A 20,422-nucleotide genomic window follows, 5' to 3' on the forward strand; every position below is an offset into this window, starting at 1 on the left:
CTGCTGCCAAAGCAGATTTTTAACCCTGTTAATTCAAGAGCATGCAATTGTTTAAAACAAATTGGTATGTGTTTTACACTAAAATCACTTCTTTTGTGAAAAGTAGGCCAACGTACTTCTCTTCTTTGACTGCCAAGACTTGCCTATTTACTCTTAATCAGCAAATAATTGTACTGTATGTACCTCAAGTGTGGTCCCGTGAACTGAATGCGCAATGGCAGCTGGAAAGCATTAGGTGGTCCCTTAGAGTATGTCCTCTGGCTTGGTTTCTTCCAAGAGAAATCCTGTTTTCATGGTCCAAATCTGTTCTGATGTGTGAACCAAAGCAGGCTAGCAGGAGAAGATCCCAGATTCATTCCAGCCACTTGACTGATCCAGGCTAAAACATTTAATGCAGCTGTGCTCTTAGAGTACACATTCTTAAGCAGAGGAGTAAAGCCTCAATCTGGTTAGTAAGTTTATGGCTAGGCAGCCAAATAAACTGTTTGACTGGAGAGTTTTGGCTCTGGGCTCACAGTTGGGCATATTGGCATCTAAATGCACTTAGTACATGTCTTATTTCTGAAATAGAAAGTTTGAAACTTTGGGCCTCAGCTATTTATGCATTTAAATAGAAGTTACTAAGCACCATTGCTTCATGCTGGCTTCAATAGGATGTGAAAGCTAGGTTGCTACAGCTTAGATACTCCCAAAAGGAGAATAGGAAGCAAAACTCAAACTTCTCACTCTGGAGATTCTTTAATTCAAGGTCTAGTGGGACAGAGCCTCCTTGTGATATTAAAATTCATATTACATGTTTTTTATTAAATTTTGTCACTATCCTGCAATGGATTATAATACACAGTTCTTCCTACAGCTTTTGTCAAAATAATAATTTTTAAAATGTGGCTTTTTTTGCTTGCCAGTTGTAACAGAGGCAATATAAAAACAGAAACTAAATTTCGTATTATTTTCTATAGCTCTCTCTCCAATCCAGGGGAGAAAAGCAAGTAAACAAGCAAGCAATGAAACCAAACCAAACCAAACAAACAAAAAAATAGTTTCACAAAATAGTTTTGAATTAGCAGTGTGTGTTGATACTAACATTGCAAAGTCATGATTTCAAAGTAAAGTCAGCTTCACGGAGAAGATTATACACACAGAAGGAAATAACTTTGATTACAATGTTTCAGGCATAAAAAGAAAATAAGCATGCCAAAATAATCATATGCCAGTGAAATAGAAGACTGGAGGAAATATTATACCCATTATAACTGTGATGTATGGAATCTGATCATACATTTAAAGATAATGATACATCCAAACCAATATTTCACATACATTCCAATAGCCAGGTTGTGTATAACAATATCTTATCTGCAGAGCATTGCAGAATAATACAAGTACTCACTCTTCAGTATGAAATAATTCTAAAAGAAGTATTAATGCCGCTTTTTCAATATCCTATTGTTGCATGTTCAGACTTTACTAAGTGAGTAAATCATCGCTGCAGTGATGAAATAGATAAGGAACAAGCAGAAATGAAAAGCAGTTTTCATAAAATCTGTAGCAAGAATGGCTCTGGTGAGGTGCATGTATTGTCTGTACAGCTCCATCCCTCTACCAGCCTTGGATTTTGCAGCTTTGTGGTGAATGAAGCCTTGTGGATGCATAGTCATGAGCCCAGCTGTCCACAATGTGTGCCCCTACAAGGAATACAATGACCATACATCCTTCCCCACACATCTGTCTTGCACACACGTGATGGCACTTGCTTCCACTTGTAAGATACTGTCTGCATACCTGCCGTGTTCTGACACAGGCACACACTGCTCTTTCCTCCTGATGCCAGGGGATTGGAGAGCTGGCATAAATAGATTTGTTGAGATGAGCCAGGTCTCCCTTGTGTCTCAGACAGCAGTGCTATGGCATGTTTCTTGCACTAGCAATTTTGCAAAGAACTCCTTACAGAGCATGGATTAATTCAAACAGTCTCCACCTATAACTAAAACTCCACCAGTCTGCACAAATCTAAGCTCCTTCCCTGAGCATCCAGGGCTATAAACACTGTTTATATTATCTAGCATATGCACAGATTTTATGCAAGCTTTATTTTGTGCAGTAGTTTGCCTTCCTCTTCATAATATTCCCTTTATTAACTTTTTTTTGTATTTTCTACTCCACAGGAAAAGAGGAAACATTGTTTACAACAACTGTGTGCCAGTATTCATACATATATCCTGATAAGATGATAATGCAGTTAATATAGCACAAAATAAAACTGTCAGGCATCTGAAGAGATGGCTATCTATAACCACAAAGAGAGCAAGGTAAAGTGAGGCACAGAAGTGCAACAGGAAGGAAACAGCATTAAGAGAAGGAAACCACATAGGAAGGGAAATTCCTGTCAATAGCTACCATTAGGTGGTGAAATAGATACACAGAAAAAATGCAAAGTTATTGCTCAAAAAATTGAAATTAAACTTTATGCATCACTTCATTAAAAATGTACCTAGAAATATAGTTAGCACAACACCAAAGCTGATGATGACAATATTGAAGTGCATGGGTTTTATCCCCTAGTAGCACACAAGTGAAGAGTTTGGCAGAAAGCAAAGCCAGAAGCACCACTACTCTGTAACTCCACTCCATGTCCTGCACCTCATGCCATGTCTCTCAGCTGGTCATGTCCTGAAGAACCACCTTTATTATTAACATCTACTAACTTCAGCCTCCTCCCAGAGCTCCCTGGCGTGGCCACTGTGGCACAGCACAAGCCAGCCTGCGCAGACTGTGCAACACAGCTGGGAGGGGGGCGCCTTGGCAGAGCTCCCAGTGATTCTGGAAACCCGTAGTGCCTCTCTGCTGGGTACTTCTGCTTTCTGGGAAGCCAAAAGATTCAGGGCATACTGCTCACAGACACAAGAGACTAGTGTCCCAACCTCCAGATCTCCCAGGTACTTGACAAAACATCCTGGACATCTGGTGAGCCACCCATCTCTGGAGCAGCTGTTCCCACTGCAGCCACTAATACCCAAGTCTCTCTCTATCTTTAACAAATGTATAGTTGCTCTTTGAGCAGTTATATATCTGGGCATGTGAAAATGTAGATACCAGCTGCTGAATTTTTGCTACATTAAGTAGCGTTGATCATTACAGATACTTGCTGCAGCACATAACTTGCACGTCAGAGCTGCCTTTGGTTGCAGCACTGTATTAATAACATTTGCAGGCTAGCTCAGTTTTGTGCAATTTGCATTACAGTGTATTTGCAGTGATCAAGAAGGGATTTTAGGAGATTGTATAGGTCACTAAAATAAGAAATCGTGTACCTCTGATGGGGTACAGCTTGTAGTTTCACAAGGCTGAAGGAGAAGGTCATCCTCCCACCTTTCATGAGACTAGAGGAAACATGCTCACAAGGGTATTTTGGTGTTGCCCCACTAATTTTATTGTTCCTGCATAGTATACACCTTCCATAAAAGCTGGAAAGTTAAACTCCCTACCAGGTACCACTATCTATACCTACTGTCCAGTCAACAGACCAGTAATAGTTACTCTCTGCTACAATTTAATGATTTATGTCATTGTATACATGCGTGAGAACTTCCTTTAGTGTTCTCAGGCTTATTTAAACCACTCGAGGCTGTGAAGTACTGCTTACACTTCACATGAAAGTTGATTTCAGGACAGTCCACTTTAATCTGTTCTTGGCTCTGAGTACTGATTAGGCCCCAAGCAAAGAACAGAAATATGTTTCTTGGCTGTAAGATGAAGAAACCTGCATTTGCTAAGAGAAAAACATAAAAATGTCTAATAAAAGACCCACATTTGATATGTTCTCTGTATCAAGGCTACTGCCTTAAAGGCAGTTTCTGTTATCACAGCTGCCAGAGCTGTTTATTCTCTTGCTTCTCCATGTGACTTTTCACAAAGTCCTAGACAGACACCAGTTGCTAAGTGCAGGTTAAGTAGAAAAACAGGCTGTGCAGAAACTCCTGTATCTTAAGTACAAAAATGAATACTTACAGAGGTCTGAGGCCCCCGTAGTGTTTACTTCAGCCTAAACCCTGGTTACGCTGCCAGCCTACAGCCTCTCATGACACAGTAACAAAGGCCAAATGCTGCTAGATACCTCCTCTACAAGGAAGCATATTCCAGGAATGCTGGAGCTGAATTTGAACTTCCCTTATCAGGAAAAATGAAACTGAGAGCAAGCAGCTTCCTTGCTCAAGTGGAAATGACCACTTTTCAGCAAGTGCTACTGTCAATCACCGCAAGCCAGCCCAGAGGAAATGCAATTGTGATAAGTGAGTGGTTTTAGTGCCTATAAAGGAAGTGAGTAGTTTAGCTTTCTTGCTGTGTGGAGAGGGGATTATTACTGTGCCATTTCAATGTCAAGTCCTAGAGCACATGCATAGTTTGTGCACAAAATTGGGATGATGTTTTCTCTTTTAACGCAGGGCCAAATCAACCCACCCATATTAACTTTTCATGACAGGATCTCTAAAAAAGGGCACACCATCCTTAAATTGTTTTGGACTTAATTTGGTGTTGTCATGCAATTAGGTTTTGCAAAATTGGCTTCTGGACTGACAGCTTCTATTGTTGCAGCATATGGCAATCAGAGAGCAGCTTGTGGCAGATGTGATGTTTATTCACCATTTGCTAGTTTTAGATTTAATGATGTCATTCTAATCAAAGCAAATGTTAGATGTGTTTGACATCTAAGGAGTTTTACAGCCCCCCCATCATGTTTAAGCTGCTTCTGTCAAGTGGAAACACGTCAGCTCTGAATGCATCTAAGTCATATTTAAGAACCAATGATGCAATTTACTGGAGGTCTGTATTCCAGAAATCCATGTTTCTAACATGCATTGTGTTCCTCCAGCAGACTACAAAGACCTCCTATTACAATAAGTGAGCTCATTAGGCATGCGACTCCTTAGTCTCGCAAGCTGTTGCGATAAGCAGCTGTTGCAAGAGGGTAAAAGGTTGAATTATCAACTTGGACAGCACAGCACTTCATTCAGCCAGCCCAGGAAAGTATTTGAGCAATAACTCCATTACTGTGGAGTAGATCTTTGACTACAGCACACAAGCAAAACATCAGTGGTATTTCAGTGACATGCTTTCCCACACCCAGCAAGCAAGACAGCCCCAGAAATTAATTGTCAAAAATTTATTATGAAAGCTTCAATAGCAGCAAATATTTCAATAAAAGTTATTGCAGTACTAAAACAGATATGCAGAGTGACCCAAGAGGCCTGTTGAAGTCTGTCTGCTTTGGAATATCTGCATTTGTCTTAGTAACCAATCCCCAATACTCCATAAATATTGATACTTCTCCTGTGTTTTGCAGACAGCACCAACAGTTCCTAGTTACAGTACTCTATCCAGTCCTTCTGGAAAGTTTTGGCCCATTCCCCTCAACTTTCCCTCTCCCTTCTGAAACAGCTCCACATAGCCAAACTTGCAATACTTTCAGTTCCATGGTAGGTCAGCCTCTCCACGGTTGCAGCCTACTGAGGCTCACTGGTGAGATGAGCTGTTTTCCTCTTTCTCCTCTGTAAGAGCCCACTGCATGCCAGTCTGAGCGACTTTAATCCAGTCTCTTGACCAGGCTAATCCATGGAATCAGCAGCTTGTTGCACATTTTGGTGAACGCACAGCACGTTGAGAATGCAACAAAGGTTTTAGCCTCCCCAGTGCACCAGGTGATCATCACTCAGGCAGGGTGATAGTTGGCACCCAGTCATTGACATTTCGGCTCTCTTCGCAAAACAAGTTCAGCTTCTCCAGAGCTGGGTCCTTCCACCCTTCCTCATTCGGGTTCTGCAAGAAAGAAAAAAGTTGCACACTATGAGTGCTGCCTGCCAGCTGAGGTCATCACAATATTTACAGAAGCATTAGCTTAGAACTGAAGGCACTTCCAGACAGTTTCTGTCCTGACACAGACAGGACAGGAAGCAGAGATGCTGCCCTGGCGGACAGCAGAGGAAACCCAGTTACGAGAAGTTCTGCCTCCTCCTCCTCCTACTACAACTCAGCTGACTCGCTGCGTGCCAAGCGCTCTGTCTGTGCCCAGCAAAGGACTCGACCACCCGCAGCGGGAGAAGGGGCGGCCCCGGCAGGCTCCGGCGGCATTGCCGGGGGGACAGCGCTCGCCGCCCGCAGGACACCCACCGTGATGAGGATGCAGTGCAGATCCCGCGGCTCCCCGGAGTCCTCGCTGGGCCCCACGATGGCCGCCAGCTTGGCCACGTCGTTCACCCGCACGATGTCGATGTCGTTCTCGCAGCAGAAGGCTTGGATCAGAGTGAAGTGGATCTGCAGGGCGATGTCTCCCTCGTCCTCCTGGTCCGCGGCCAGCACACAGAACGCGACGTTGTCGGGGTCGCTGCAAGAGGGGAGCAGCCTGATGAGCCCACGGTGGCCGCCGGCAGCCCCGCAGCCCCGCCGGGCTGAGTTACACGCTCCCCCTACCGCCGCCGCCGCCCTACTTACACATTCATCAGCTTGGCCGACTCGTAGACGCCGGCGGTGAGGCAGCCTCGGCGCTGCGCCGACACCAGCAGTTCGTGGAGGGCCGTGCCGGCGCCCTGCATCCTGCGGGCCGAGAGAGGACACAGGGTCAGCGCGGTGCCGCCACTACCACGGCCGCCGCCCCGAAACCGCCCGCTACCCGCTTTCCTCGGCTCCCCGGTGCCCACCCGCACGTACCAGTCCTGGCCCGCAGGCATGGGCTGCTGTCCGTGGATCTCCTCCAGAGTCATAGCAGTTAGTCCCCACAGCGCGGCGGCTCCCTCAGCCCTCCCTGCGCGCACCAAGCGAGAGAGCTCTGAAGCAACAGCCGGCAGCCGTGCGCTACTTATAGCCCTCGCGGGCGCCTCCCGGCCTCTCATTGGCCGGCGGGGGAGAAAGGGGCGGCTTTATTATGCTAATCGGCGCGCGCCGGAGAGGAAGCGCGGGGGGGCGGGGGACGGCAAAGAACGGCTCGTGCCGGGAGGCCACGTGGGGCGGGCACGGGGGGGAGCGCAGGCACGCGCCGGGCCCGGGCTGACGGCGGTGCCGGGCCCAGACTGACGGCGGTGCCAGCGGTGCCGGGCCCAGACTGACGGCGGTGCCGGGCCCAGAGCGCCAGCGGGGCCAGCGGTGCCGGGCCCAGACTGACGGCGGTGCCGGGCCCAGAGCGCCAGCGGGGCCAGCGGTGCCGGGCCCAGACTGACGGCGGTGCCAGCGGTGCCGGCCCGAGACAGCGGTGCCGGGCCCAGAGCGCCAGCGGGGCCAGCGGTGCCGGGCACAGACTGACGGCGGTGCCGGGCCCAGACTGACGGCGGTGCCAGCGGTGCCGGCCCGAGACAGCGGTGCCGACGGTGCCCCTGTGCACACGGCCGCTCCCTGCACACTTCTCGCAGGGGGAAAAGAGAAAAAAAAATAAAATTAAAGAAAAAAAAAAAAAAGTTGCATTAATATGGTTTCTGCAAATGTGAACGGCGCGATGGGACAGACCCTGTAAGCACCAGGGCTGAGGGCAGCGCTGTAGAGAAGGTCGTGGGGTGCACTGGGCAGTCAGCTGGTGATGCTCGGCAGATGCTCGGCTGCAGCACCGCCTCCCTGTGCTCTGGCCTGGATGAACAGGAGCATGGATAGCCGGCCCAGGGAGGTGATCATCCCCCTCTGCTCAGCACTCACGGGACAACAGCAATGTGGTTTGTCCGGTCTGGGCACCCCCAGCAGGGGAAACACATCGATAAACTGGAGCAGTGTACATGAGGGCACCGAGGTGTCCAGAGCTGCGGCGCTGTCCAGCTCTGCAGGCTGGGGGACCGGGGCAGCACAGCCTGGGGCCAGCAAGCTGCAAAACCCAAAGTTTGCATGGCAAACTGCAGTCCCCAAAACCTGCGGAGTGATCATCGAGAAGATAACACTAATGGGGACGCAGGAGACAATCAACCTAAGGTGAATCAAGAGGCTCAGATGGGGTGTAAGAAAAACCTTTCTCCCAGAGAACAGTCCAGCAGCGGAGCAGGCTCCCTGTCCAGGGAGGCTGTGTAGATTTCATCCTTGCAGGATTGCAAACCCCAATGTAGATCTGTTCTGAGGTCACTAGTAACATTTCTGCAGGCTGCACTGGCCCATGATCCTCGGGGAGGAAAGGCGGGGGGGAGGGAAGCGAACACATTTTTCTTTATTTTTTTTCAGTCGGGCTTTATTAAAAGTAGCTGTAATTTGGATAGTGCATTCTTCATAATTAACTGAGAGTGAAACGAGTGTGATATTTGAACCAGTTTGTCAGCAAACCGAGCAATAATAAAACATATTTTCCCGCTGTGAATGAGCAGAGTGTAACTATTAAAAAGCCAAGCACTTTTCACGTCCCTTCATCGTCTGACACGCTTAGGCTTAAGCTCGCAGTTAGGACTTATCTCCACTGAGACACCGCTTCAGCGCAGCCCCGAGCGGTGTCACAGAGGTTGTGGAGAGCCACCTTGGGGTAATCTGTGCTATTGCGACCTGTCCGCGCCCACTCCAGCGGGCTGCACAGACAGCTCTGACTTGTCAGCCTTGCTGTTCCCTAGCCTATAGCCGCATCATCCTGTTCGAATGTGCTCAAACCCGGGGATGTCCTTTCTGGTACTTTACTGGGAGTCCTGGATGAAGCTGGTTTTATCTGTGACTGTATATGCTGTACTCTGCTGTTTGAGCACTGCAGTTTCCAAAATGCCTCTCAAACTGAGCCACTTTAATGAGCTGCTGTGTTTCTATTTCCAGTTGTTTCTAGTTAGTGCCCTAGTGACACTTACAGGTGACAGCATTCGACCTGGCAGTAATCACTTAGCGAGTTTCCATTTTAAACTAGTGACAGCATAGGCATGATGACTGCCAAATACATCCAGCCTCTCTAAGAACATTTCTCTGATGTCTATAGAGCTATCAGTACTGTGAAGAAAACTCTTCATTGTAAACACCAATTCTCAAGCACAAGAATCTTTTTTACTCTTCTAACATGCAAAGGAATTCTTGACTTGGAAACCAAACCAGTGACCTGTCAGTCTGAATTTGCTTGAGAAGGGCATAAATTCTTAGTTCGCTTTCTTTAAAAGGATGTGAGAAGTTTCCAGAAAATTATCTCCTGGCCTGTATCAGGCAAGTGCAATTGTCTCCACTTGCTGGAATTAGCATTGTGTACATATCATGTAACATTCATTCTCAAAAGATAAAACACCCCTCCATACATCTGCCTCTTTTTTTTTTTTTTTTTTTTTTTTTCCCTCCAAGTATAAAAATGGGGATGAATGCAGAAGAATAGCTTGAATGGTAAGACACATTAAATGATATGTCTCTTAGAAGTATTCAAGAGCCTATTTCTGATGAAATAGGTGGGAAATCCAGAAATGACTCACAGCTTTGAAAGAGGCTGATATCAGCTATGACTTCGATGACTTTCTCATTACAGTAAGTTACTTAATATGGATCCGAATTAGTAAGCCAAAGCAACTCAGAGTGGAGAACAGTGCATATGTAATAGTAAAGCATACATAATAGTCTAGGTAATAAAGTGATATATGGAACCATATTAACACCTTAATCCTTTTTAAATCCAGCATGCAAGCTTCCACTTTCAGCTTAATGATGCAGCACCCTGGAATTAGGGCTTCTCGACACTTTTCAGTTTACCCCATTATTCCCGGGTCTCCTAGCACAGATGGTGCTGAAGCCCTGAAGCATTCATTACTAGGTACTTGATCCAGCTTATTTCAAACTATAGTCTCAAGACCAGGCTTCTGACGCAGAAGAGGTGTACAAAGGAGAAAGGAGAGCTGTGCAAGCCCAAGGTCCCATCCCTGGTTCGAAAGCATCAGCTTTGCAGATGTGATACCTCTGACACCTAATAATCAAGCTGAACTTTAGCGAAGGTCGGTCTCCACTGCTTGCTGTCTTGGTCTTTTCCTCCCACGTTTTTAATACATTTAGCTGGTGGGCACAGGTGTTTGGCGGATCAACTCAAAATCACCCTGTAGGTCAGGGGGCAGATGGGGGACGGCGGGGAATATCCCATGGCGGCAGCACTCAGCCGTGAGTGGGTGTATTCTGCCGGGAGCGCTGGTGTGAGCAGCCCTTGCCGCTGCCCGGTGCTGCGCCCGGCCCGGCCCGGCCCGGCCCGGCCCGGCCCGGCTCGGCTCGGCTCGGCGCGGCTCGGCTCGGCTCGGCTCGGCTCGGCTCGGCTCGGCTCGGCTCGGCTCGGCTCGGCTCGGCGCTCCCGGAGCGCTGCGGGGCCGCCGCCCGGAGCCGCGCTCGCCGCGCAGGCTGCGCTGACCTCTCGTGGGCACCCGGCGGATCGCTGCTGCTCCCGGCAGACACGGACAGCCCCCTCCGGTCCCCGTGTCCCCGCGGAGCGCTTACGGCGGAGACGCGGGAGGAGGAAAAACATTAAAACGGAAAAAAAAAAAAAAAAACAGAAAACAAAACAACCACAAACAACAGCCAACCAACCAACCTAAAAGTAGACTTCGATGCATCCTGCACAAAGAAATCCCCTAAGGTGTGTTAGTTGATCCATAGACGTGCTTGAGGGCAGGAGGGCTCTACAGAGACCCAGACAGGCTGGATCAGTGTGCCAAGGACAGCTGCATGAGGCTCAATAAGGCCAAGTATTATACTAAGGCTCTGCTCTTCAGTCTCAGCAAACCCATGCAGTGCTGCAGGCTGGGGAGGAGTGCCCTGAGAGCTGCCTGGCAAAAGGATTTGGGGGTGCTCGTGGAGAGCCAGCTCAGTGTGACCCACCGTGTGCCAAGAGAGCCAATGAATTCTGAACCAAGGATAGTGTGGCCAGCAGGACAAGGGCAGTGCCATCCTCCTGTGCTGGCATTGCTGAGGCTGCACCTTGAGCCCAGTTTGGCCCCCTCTTGCCTCCAGGACACTGAGGTGTTGGAGCTTGTCCAGTGAGAGCCAACAAGGCTCGTGAGAGACTAGAAAACATGTCTTGTGAGAAATGGCAGAGGGAGCTGGGTTTGTTTAGTCACGAGAAGAGCAGGCCAAGAGAGATGTCACTGCTCTCTGCAGCTCCCTGAAAGGAGGCTGTGCTGAGGTGGGGGTTGGTCTCTTCTGCTGTGCCTGCATGAGAGGATCAGAGGAAATGGCCTTCAGCTGAGACAGGAGAATCAGATTAGGTATTAGGGAAAAAAAATAAATCACTGTTAGGATGGTCAGGCATTGGAATAGGTTGCCCAGGAGGTGGTGGAGTCACCATCCCTGGAGATCCTTAGGAGGTATCAGGCATCTTGATCTGCTGCTGGGTAATGTGGTTTAGTGGTTTAGAGTTACAGTGGTAGTGCTGGGTTGGTTGTTGTACTGAATGATCTTAGAGGATCCTTCCAACCTTTATGGCTCTAAACCAGGCCCCTAATACAAAAAGTGAGTGATGGAGTTAGGAAGAAATAATAGTATATTCAATCCCAACAAATTTAATGATAAAAGTGCAAGAATGTGTGGCAGAGTTTAACAGATAAAAGTGCAAAAGGATTACATGCCTGTAAAGCTGAAAATAAACATAAGTTTTGTCATTTTACAGAGCAAATAACAGCGTGTTTCCAGCTGAAGAGCAGCAGACACAAACATTATCTCTTGGCCTATGTGAGAGAAGACTCAAACCTTCTACATCAGAAAAAGCTTGCAAGCCATGGTAATGGACACCTCAGATGTGGGGCTCCTGCACTGCTCTCACCTGCCTTGTGCTCCCTGCACATCCAGACTTTCCATCAGACTCTCTTTACCAAGACAGACCAGTCCTTTTGGCTCAGATGGAGTACTCCTTCCTCAATGTCTTTCCAAATCCATGAGTTTCTCCATCTCCCACTCCAGTCCTCCATCCAGTTCTCTTCCCTTGCAGACCAGATTGTAATCACCCAGCAAGCTTCTTTCTCCAGGTGCAGTATCTCATAAAATAAAATCCAAATCAAAAACCTTTCTGAACAAAAATTTTAGGAGGCTCTACAAATCCTCTGGATAAATTCAAGCTGATTTCATGTTTCCAGCAGATCAACAGGTCACCCCTCATATAATTTCTTTCCACTTGACACAGATACTGCTTGAACTTGAACTTGACACAGATACTGCTGATCCCCATGCCTCATAAACCAGGTAACATCCTCTGTACATAAACTTTATTCTGTGACAATTTTGCCACAGAATTGACACCAGTCAAGACCAAACATCCACAATCTATAGGCAATAGGGATGTTCAACTTACCGAGAAAGCAGTGAAGTAAGGCTTTTCATGGTTTCTTCTAAAAAACAAAACAAAACAAAACAAAACAAAACAACAAAAAACCCCACCCAAACAAAACAAAATAAAAACCAAAACCAAACCCAAACCAACCAAACAAAAACATCCCTGCATATTACAAGTTTTGGTTAATAAAAAACTGTGGTAATAGAACCAGCTGTCTTGTCAATTAAGTGTGCTACCGTTTAATTAAAAAAAAATTGAGCATTCTTACAAATGTAAGTAAAATGTTATAGAATGGAGAACAATTAATTGTTTGCATAGACTTGATCATTACAGAATGTTGAGCAGAGGAGCATAGAGCCCTCATTCTTGCACAAATTTTGAGTGTTTGAGTTTTTGTACCTCAAAACACAGTGCTATTTTCCCATCCAGATTTGCTTTCATTGCAATACGTAAATGGAAATATTTAACAAGCAATTTTTCCTCTATATAAATGATCTAATTACTGTTTATATTCCTATACAGTATTTACCTAGCCATGTGATCCCTCTGTTGTCACATACAGAACCATATAATCATTTAGGTTGGAGAGGACCTAAATTCTTGCAGTAGCACTGAATATTTGGGTTTCATATTTTAAACAAGACTATCTCCACTAGGAGTGACTAATGGAGTTACAGACAGAAGACGTTTTTCTTTTCATGGTTATGTCCACTGTTGCACTTCTGAGACACATTCTAGTGTGCATGAAAAAGAAAATAAAAAGGCAAACACTCAGACTATGGTGAGCTGCAAGTGTCTGGGACAGCTCCCTTCCCAGCCCTGTGCTAAAGTCTGCATAATTCACATCCTACTGGAGCTGAGAAGGGCAGTCCAAAGCAGTAAAGCAGTTTGTGGGGGATAGCTGATATCAAGTCAGGGAACCTTTTGCAACACCCTAGCTCAGGAGTCTCTCACAAACACCGGGAGCCATGCCAATCTTTTTTTTTTTCTTTTTGTTTCCCATTAAGAACTGCTGAAAGTCAGGTTTTCTTGGCAATGCTATCTTTCTATCAGATCAGAATTTTATCAGGGCAGATTTTTCAGGATTCTCTCCTGGGGTCTCTGTGTGTCTGTGAGTCCAGCAACTGAAACCTTATTGTGCATTCACAGCAGCTCTGACTAGCTGCTGTGTGACTGGTAATCCTAGACACATTCACAGCCCATATGCACTACGGCTGTGTAACACCCAGCTCAGTAAATCATATGTTTTCTGGCCAAGTCGGACAGATTGTGCACGCAAATTCAATTGAAGCCTGTGTGCCAGGAAGTCTGCAGTGTTAGATTTACTATTCTTGAGCACACACCTTCTCCAGGAATGCCTGGAAACATTACTTAATGAGATGGCTTCAGATGGAAGGTTAGAAAATTACATAAGTGACACAAAAAATTGTTTTTGTAAATAATTCAAGCCAGAAGAAAGGGGAACAAATCAAAAATCCCAGATTCTGCCTCTCCATTCACTCAGCACTGTCTTCCAGATGCTGCCAATAATAATCTCAAGTAAGGCTCAGCAAATAAAAATGGGAGCTTCTTATAATGTAGCTGTTTTTCATAGCCTCTTACCTTAGCTCCTTAAATAATTTTTCTGCCCTATCTGCTAATGCCTGCATACAGGCCCCTCTCCTCCAGCAGAATAAAACTGCTGAAAAACAGCATCACTTTGCTATATCTCTAGTCCAACCAGATGCCAATAAAAAGAGATTTGAATGATGATGTTTGTTTTCCCAGTGAATGGCTCTGTACAATGCAAAAGTGAATTTTTTAACAGCTGAACGTAACTTAATGAGAAATTTTTTTGTTGTGTACTGATATTTTGTAGAGATGCCCAGAAAAGTTAAAAATCAAGTGATTTTTAAGAAGAACAATGAACAGTTGTCTGTTTGTTAAAAGGAAAAAACAGCAAAATCATCCCTTGGCCCAAGTGCTGTCATAACTATTCATTTCACTGACTAATCCTGCAGCATGAAGAAATATAATTCACAAAGAAGGCAGATCATAGAACCACAAACTCATAGAATGGATTGGTTTGGAAGGGACCTTTGAGACCATCTAGTTCCATCCCCCTGCCATGGGAAGGGACACCTTCCATTAGACTGGTTTGTTGAAAGCTCCATCCAACCTGGCCTTGAATTGGACAACCCGCTCCAGTGCTTCACCAGCCTCACGGTAAATATTTTCTTCCATATATCTAACCTAAATTTCCCCCTCTTTCAGTCCAAACTCATTACTCTCTGTCCGACCAGTACAGCTCCTGACAAAGGATCACTGCTCCAGTATTCCCCATCATATACTGGGAGGGTCCTATGAGGTCTCCATACAACCTTCTCTTCTCCATGATGAACAGTCTCAACTTCCTCTTCCTGTTTTTGTAGGGGATGTTCTCTGATCATCTTGGTGTCCCTCCTCTGGATCACTCCAGCAGTTCCACATCCTCCCTGGGCTGGTACCCAGTGCTGGGTGCAGGGTTCCAGCTGGGGTCTCACAGAGCAGAGCAGAGGGGCAGAATCCCCTCCCTCCCCTGCTGCCCACGCTGCTCTGGATGCAGCCCAGGACACGTTTGGTTTCTGTGCTGGGAGTGCCCATGGCTGGGTCATGTGCAGCCTCTCAGCCACCAGCACCCCCAAGTCCTTCTCACAGGGCTGTTCTCAGTTACTTTTCTGCTGGACCTTTGGAGTGACTTTGGAGAGTCTGAAGAAAATGAGACACATGCGACACATTATTGGTCTCTACAGCTGCACCATGAGAAGAAATGACCTCCAGATGCATCAGGGAAAGTTTAGGTTGGACATTAGGAGAAATTTCTTCCCAGAATACTCTGAGTTGGACAGGACTCCTCAAGGATCATCAGTTCCAACTCTTAAGTGAATGGCCCATACAGGGATTGAGCCCACAATCTTGGGTTATTAGTGCCATCCTCCAACCAGCTGAAAACTCAGGGTAGAAAGTGTTTAACATTGAAATTGGCTGCCCAGGGAGATGGTGAAATCACCATTATTAAACTTTGTGGTGTGGTCTAGTTGACAGGATGTTGATCAGTCAAAGGTTACATTCAATGGTCCTGGATGTTTTTTCCAGCTTAATGGATTCTGTGTGATTCTGTGATTCTGTAATTTGCAGATGTGCTGCTGTATGTCAAGAGCCTCTCATATCTCAGCAGAGATCTGCCTATCTGAGCAAAAACTCTGATTCTTTGTTAATCCTTTGATGTCTTATGTTGTAGGAGTGCAGAACGGGCAACCAGAGATGAAAATTCAGATGCTCAGCCTAGATCCTTCAGTGTGTAAGTCTGAATTTTTCCATATAAAGGCCATTTTTCTTGCCTTTAAAAAGAAAATCTATGAAACTGGTTTTTATCTAAACAGGTAAGAAATGAGATCTCATGGGTGAGGGGTTACATTCCCTTCACCCTTTTCTTTAAAACAAATGAAAGGTAAGAATACCAAAAATCTTTACTGATCTCAATTACTTGCTGAGACATCTCTTCACTGCCAATTTTCCGTGCTCACAAGCAACAACAAATCAAAATATTTGTATTCAATAACCCTTGTGAGAGTAAAAGTAGAAAAAGATTAAAATTAGAAAATGGACAAAATTTCTCTTTCCTTTTCACCCACAAAGATGAACAGATGTATTTTCTTTAGATATAAAGGAGCACATTAATTAAACTACTATGTAATGGTATCTAGAAGTTCAGACTTCCTCTTCAAGACCTTGTTAATCAAATGCTCCAAATATCATAGTGAGAAGTGAGCCATGAATGACCCCATAAAGTGAAATCCAGTTGCACTCTTTGATGGATAAAGTTACAAAAAGCAAGTGGTGACAGTTGATGAATGTGCAGAAATATAACATAACATAACATTCAGATGCAGTTTAACAGTGTATAGGACAAAAGGCTGGTGGAGAGCTATGAGTATGAAGTAACTGCAGGACTATTATCTCTTGCTATCACATTTTACTAGTTAATTGTCCATCTTGAAATTCACTGAGATAGCTTTAAGTTATTTAATTAAATTGTGTGTGTGTCACCTGGCTAAGTTGTCACTGTTGCTCTGTTGCCTTTTACTTTCTCATGTTGCTATATTTAATTCCTTGTCGCTTTCCCATATAGACCAATACCTCAGTTACTGAGTATGGGATTTTAGTTCAAACCCAAATCACAGTTTTCCACCTAGACTGATATCTGGTGTGGGGAAAGTGTGGCAGGCAGGGACACAAATGGTGTACATAAGAAGTGGGGTGGAAGGTACCCTTCTCCTGAGGTATTGCTGTGATCAGTTACTGTCTGGAGCATGGGTATGAAACTGTTTTCAGAAAGTGTGAACATCCAAAACTTCTCAGATTCCTGTCAGTTTGCACATGACCCTGGACATCAGGTAGACACGCTTATTGACAATTAAAAATTCAGCATCCACACTGACAGCATGAAGCTCTGTTGCTGTGACTTGTGCCTAGCCCCTGACACCTGATGTTTGTCATCAACAAGCCTCAAGGGAAAGTTGCAGAGGTGCTCCACATAGAACCAGAAAACAGCTTCCTCAGTCCCAGCTACCTCTCACATAAGCAGTAGAAGCAGAGTGTCTGAGCAGGACTCCCTCAAGTGCGACCCATACTGGGGTATGATGAGGACTAGAGCTCCCAACGTGTAATGTCTGAAGACACAGGGTGTCAAGCACAGTCTGTGACAGTGGCATGTGGTTTCCACCAAAGGCATATCCAGAAGCAAGAGCTTCTGATAGCCCTGGGAATGGAAACTGGGACATACGACACTGAGCGTAGTTTTTTCCACCCAGCTGAATAAACAGGGGCAGAAGCAGCAGCTCTGCCCCTGGTCCTGGGTTTGCCCAGGCAGAACAGCTGCATTAAGTGCTCAGTCCAGTTTTAAAGATGCAGACTGTGCCCTCTGGACTCTCAGGGGTTAGTTATGAGGCAGATTTGGCTGAGCTGTGGAAAAGCAGCATTGAAAGTCTGAGATTGCTCTAGATACACTGCCAAGAATTCAGTTTGGGGCACGTGTCTAGTGGAAGCTGAGGCACACATAAGGACATGTTGGAGGAATAAGATCTTTGCCCTTCAACTTGCACCCATCAAGCCCTATCATTCAGAATCTTGCTGTAATTATGTACCTAAAGCCATGCACAATATCTTTGACTGGAAAGGCTTCTTCAAAGTCACAGGCAAACTTATGGAATAGTGACTCTTCTCCTCACAGCTCTTCATTTGATAATTCATTTTAGAGCACAGCCCTTCATTTCCTGGTATGGTGCTCTGTCTCTGTAATTTGTCTAATATGGGTCAAAGAGGCTATTAGCAAACTCTTCTGACTTGTGCCTCCAAACATTCTGAGGAAAAGATAATGATGCCAAAGTGGGCTTGCGCAGTGACTTCATCCTCCATATTTAGAAGTGAGAAATCAGTGAAATTACCAGCAGATACAAACTGATGTATCTTCTTGCTTAGTATTCTTCAGTAATCTGCTGAATACGTAAGTGTTTAAAAGAAAAAAAAAAATAAATCTACCTATTACTATAAGAAACATTAGAAAACAAAAAATACATTATCTTTTTGGATTGCTTTCTCATACCAGTCACTTAAAGCAAAATTGTTTAAATATCTGTTTAAACGTTTTTCATAGCATGCAAGAGTTTAAAATTTTGTACTAATTTTGTACTAAATTCTGTACTAATACAGAATACTCTCTGTATTCTGAAAACAATTTGTGTGAAATGGACCTCTAGTGGTTAAAAGGGGTATGTTTTCAAACCCTGAAAACATGCTGACCCCACGAGGTGCCTTCCACCTTTCTGGGCAAATCCCCCTGGATCCTGAATATATACTTCAAAATCTAAGAATGACATCACTTTTTCAGAAATACAGTTTCCCTTAGCTCCAGTTTGTGTGGATACAGTAGGAGGAAGATGTGAACCTCACTTACCATTATTCAACTTAACTCTGTTTCTATTCATTGTTTAAGATACACACACTTGGAGAAGTGGACCGCTCCCACCTGATTAAGAAAGTCTGGGGACATTGGCAATGATATTTATATAACAATAATAAGACTGAACTTGTTACAGAGATTTTTTTCCATTGTACAGCACTGTGTGATGAACAGTTGCCATTCAGAACACAGAATCAACTATAAAACCATAGGATAATTACTGAAGAAAAGCCTAGATATCATACACATACTGTAGTGTTTGCTATCAAGGATTAAAGAGAGTGGTGGCCAAGCAACCTCTTATTGTCGTTTGAAATGGGGAGTATGCTGTAAAAATTTAGTCATCTCTGTTTTTCAGAAGAGGAAGATTTGTTTAGTAATCTGGACATCAGCATATCTAACTCTGTTTAAAATTGTATGGTACCCTGGACAAAATTTCTCTGTGCCTGGCCTAGTTCCACATGTGCAAAACAGTATTAGCAGACTGGCTGAAACTCTGCATGTTTTCAGTAATTTTAAATCTCCCAGTTCTGGGATTCATGCAAGTGAGAGAAGTTTCTTGTACTTTGAATTAAAGCTTTTTGACCCTCACAGCTTGAGAGAAAAGCTGGAAGTGAATGAAATATATAGACTGACAGTAAATTTTTTAAAAATATAAATAAATACACAATCTGCAAATCAAACTTCTTTTGTGTATATGTGTGTGTGGGCCTTGGTATGTGGTTAAACATGTCATTGTCATCTCACAAGGTTTGCTGCAGTTCTGTGTGAGTGAGGAGCTTCTCAGCAGAGACTTCACCAGCTTTGCTCACAAGGTGTCACCCACGGGTTACACTCGTGCAGATTTATTTGCTGAACACTGCTCCTGAAGTGACTCACAAAGCTGTAGAAAGACTTCCATTAGTGCTGGGTTTTCTCTTACAGTCACAGATGGGCAGGTCATCCACGTCTTACGGTGAAACCAGACTGAACATGTGCTTACTGGCCACTGCTACACTAAACACACCTAAAAAGTTTCCACTGACATCTCTTGTCAGAATTAATTACATAGCTTTCTCTTTTACTCTTATTAATTTATCATCTGCATAAAAAGTGGCAAAAATAGGATAGATTTTGCATACCTGAGCCTGAACAATGCTTCATAGAACCAGTAGGAAATAAGGAAACGGGTTCTCCATTTCACCTGTAAAGCTTTCAGAGAGCAAAGCCTGTGCAGAGGACTCCTCTGGCAGGCACCTACAGAATGTATTACCATAGAAAGCTGAAAGTAGTCAGGACTTCAGGAGCATGAAAGAGACCATGACTGGGAACAAAAGAACAAACAGGCGCTATGGAAGAAAATCAACCCTCCAACAATGCCAGTCTGACTGACACAGTATCCTACTGTCACAATTTATAATCAAATATAGTTAGTATTCCAATACCTGAAGCCTTCTATATATTGTGAGGAGGCATATTAAGGTAATTGTTACTTTTCAGAATACTGCTCCTTCATCCATTTCTGTGCCTGGGTTAGGTTATACACAAAAGTGACTTGGAGCACTGCTGCAACAGGACTGTTTGCAAATCCATTGACCTAATGTGGATGAAATTCTTGCGGAGTGAGGACTTAAGGGTTTGCTACATCCCACAGATTTGGAGTGTCTTTAGCACTGTCCTGACAATTTTCTGACACATCTATAAAAGACAGGAAGAGGTTAATAGCATCCCATCTGCAGTCAGACAGTCTCTGATCCCTGCAATTAGATGTTATCATTGCATTTGTGCTTGTAAAATGTCTGATGGATCCTATGATTTCACTAATTTGCAAACCCACAAGTCTGGTTAAAATTATACTAGAGTAAAAGCTGAATAAATATTTGCAATTTTGCACAACAGTTAGATGATTATGATTATAACAATAATAGCAATAATTAATAAAGCTGAAGGTTTTACACACTGCTCTTTTTCCCAGTGCCTAATCCCAGGAAAGGAACATCTGCAGCACTTGAAGTGAAGGCAGCAAAAACAAGTTTCACACTTGTGCACCCTCCCCCTGCAAGACACACACTCCCTTGGGTCACCCACTCTTCCTTCCGCCTGTGCTCAAACCAATTCTCCTGGCACGCAAAGAGGCACCAGCCTCTTCCAGGGGTCATTACATTCTCACTGGAGCCTCTCCACTCCCCAGAGAAACACTCCAATACCCTTCCCCCTAATTTCCGTGGTAAACTCATCAGCTGCATGTC

At 44.8% G+C, this 20,422-nt stretch overlaps 1 protein-coding gene across 1 annotated transcript; it reads right to left on the minus strand.

Moving 5' to 3' along the window:
* Positions 1-5,146: 5,146 nt before the first annotated feature.
* Positions 5,147-6,899, minus strand: GADD45G (growth arrest and DNA damage inducible gamma). The gene is made up of 4 exons (XM_079331027.1): positions 6,703-6,899; positions 6,487-6,588; positions 6,166-6,379; positions 5,147-5,814 (listed from the first exon to the last, which is right to left on the minus strand). The coding sequence occupies exons 1-4, from the start codon at positions 6,882-6,884 to the stop codon at positions 5,704-5,706; spliced, it is 609 nt and encodes a 202-aa protein (XP_079187153.1). The 5' UTR covers positions 6,885-6,899; the 3' UTR covers positions 5,147-5,703.
* Between the last annotated feature and the right edge of the window lie 13,523 nt (positions 6,900-20,422).

Source organism: Erithacus rubecula (genome assembly GCF_903797595.1).
Source record: "Erithacus rubecula genome assembly, contig: SUPER_Z_unloc_2, whole genome shotgun sequence".
In the NCBI taxonomy this organism is placed as follows: domain Eukaryota; kingdom Metazoa; phylum Chordata; class Aves; order Passeriformes; family Muscicapidae; genus Erithacus; species Erithacus rubecula.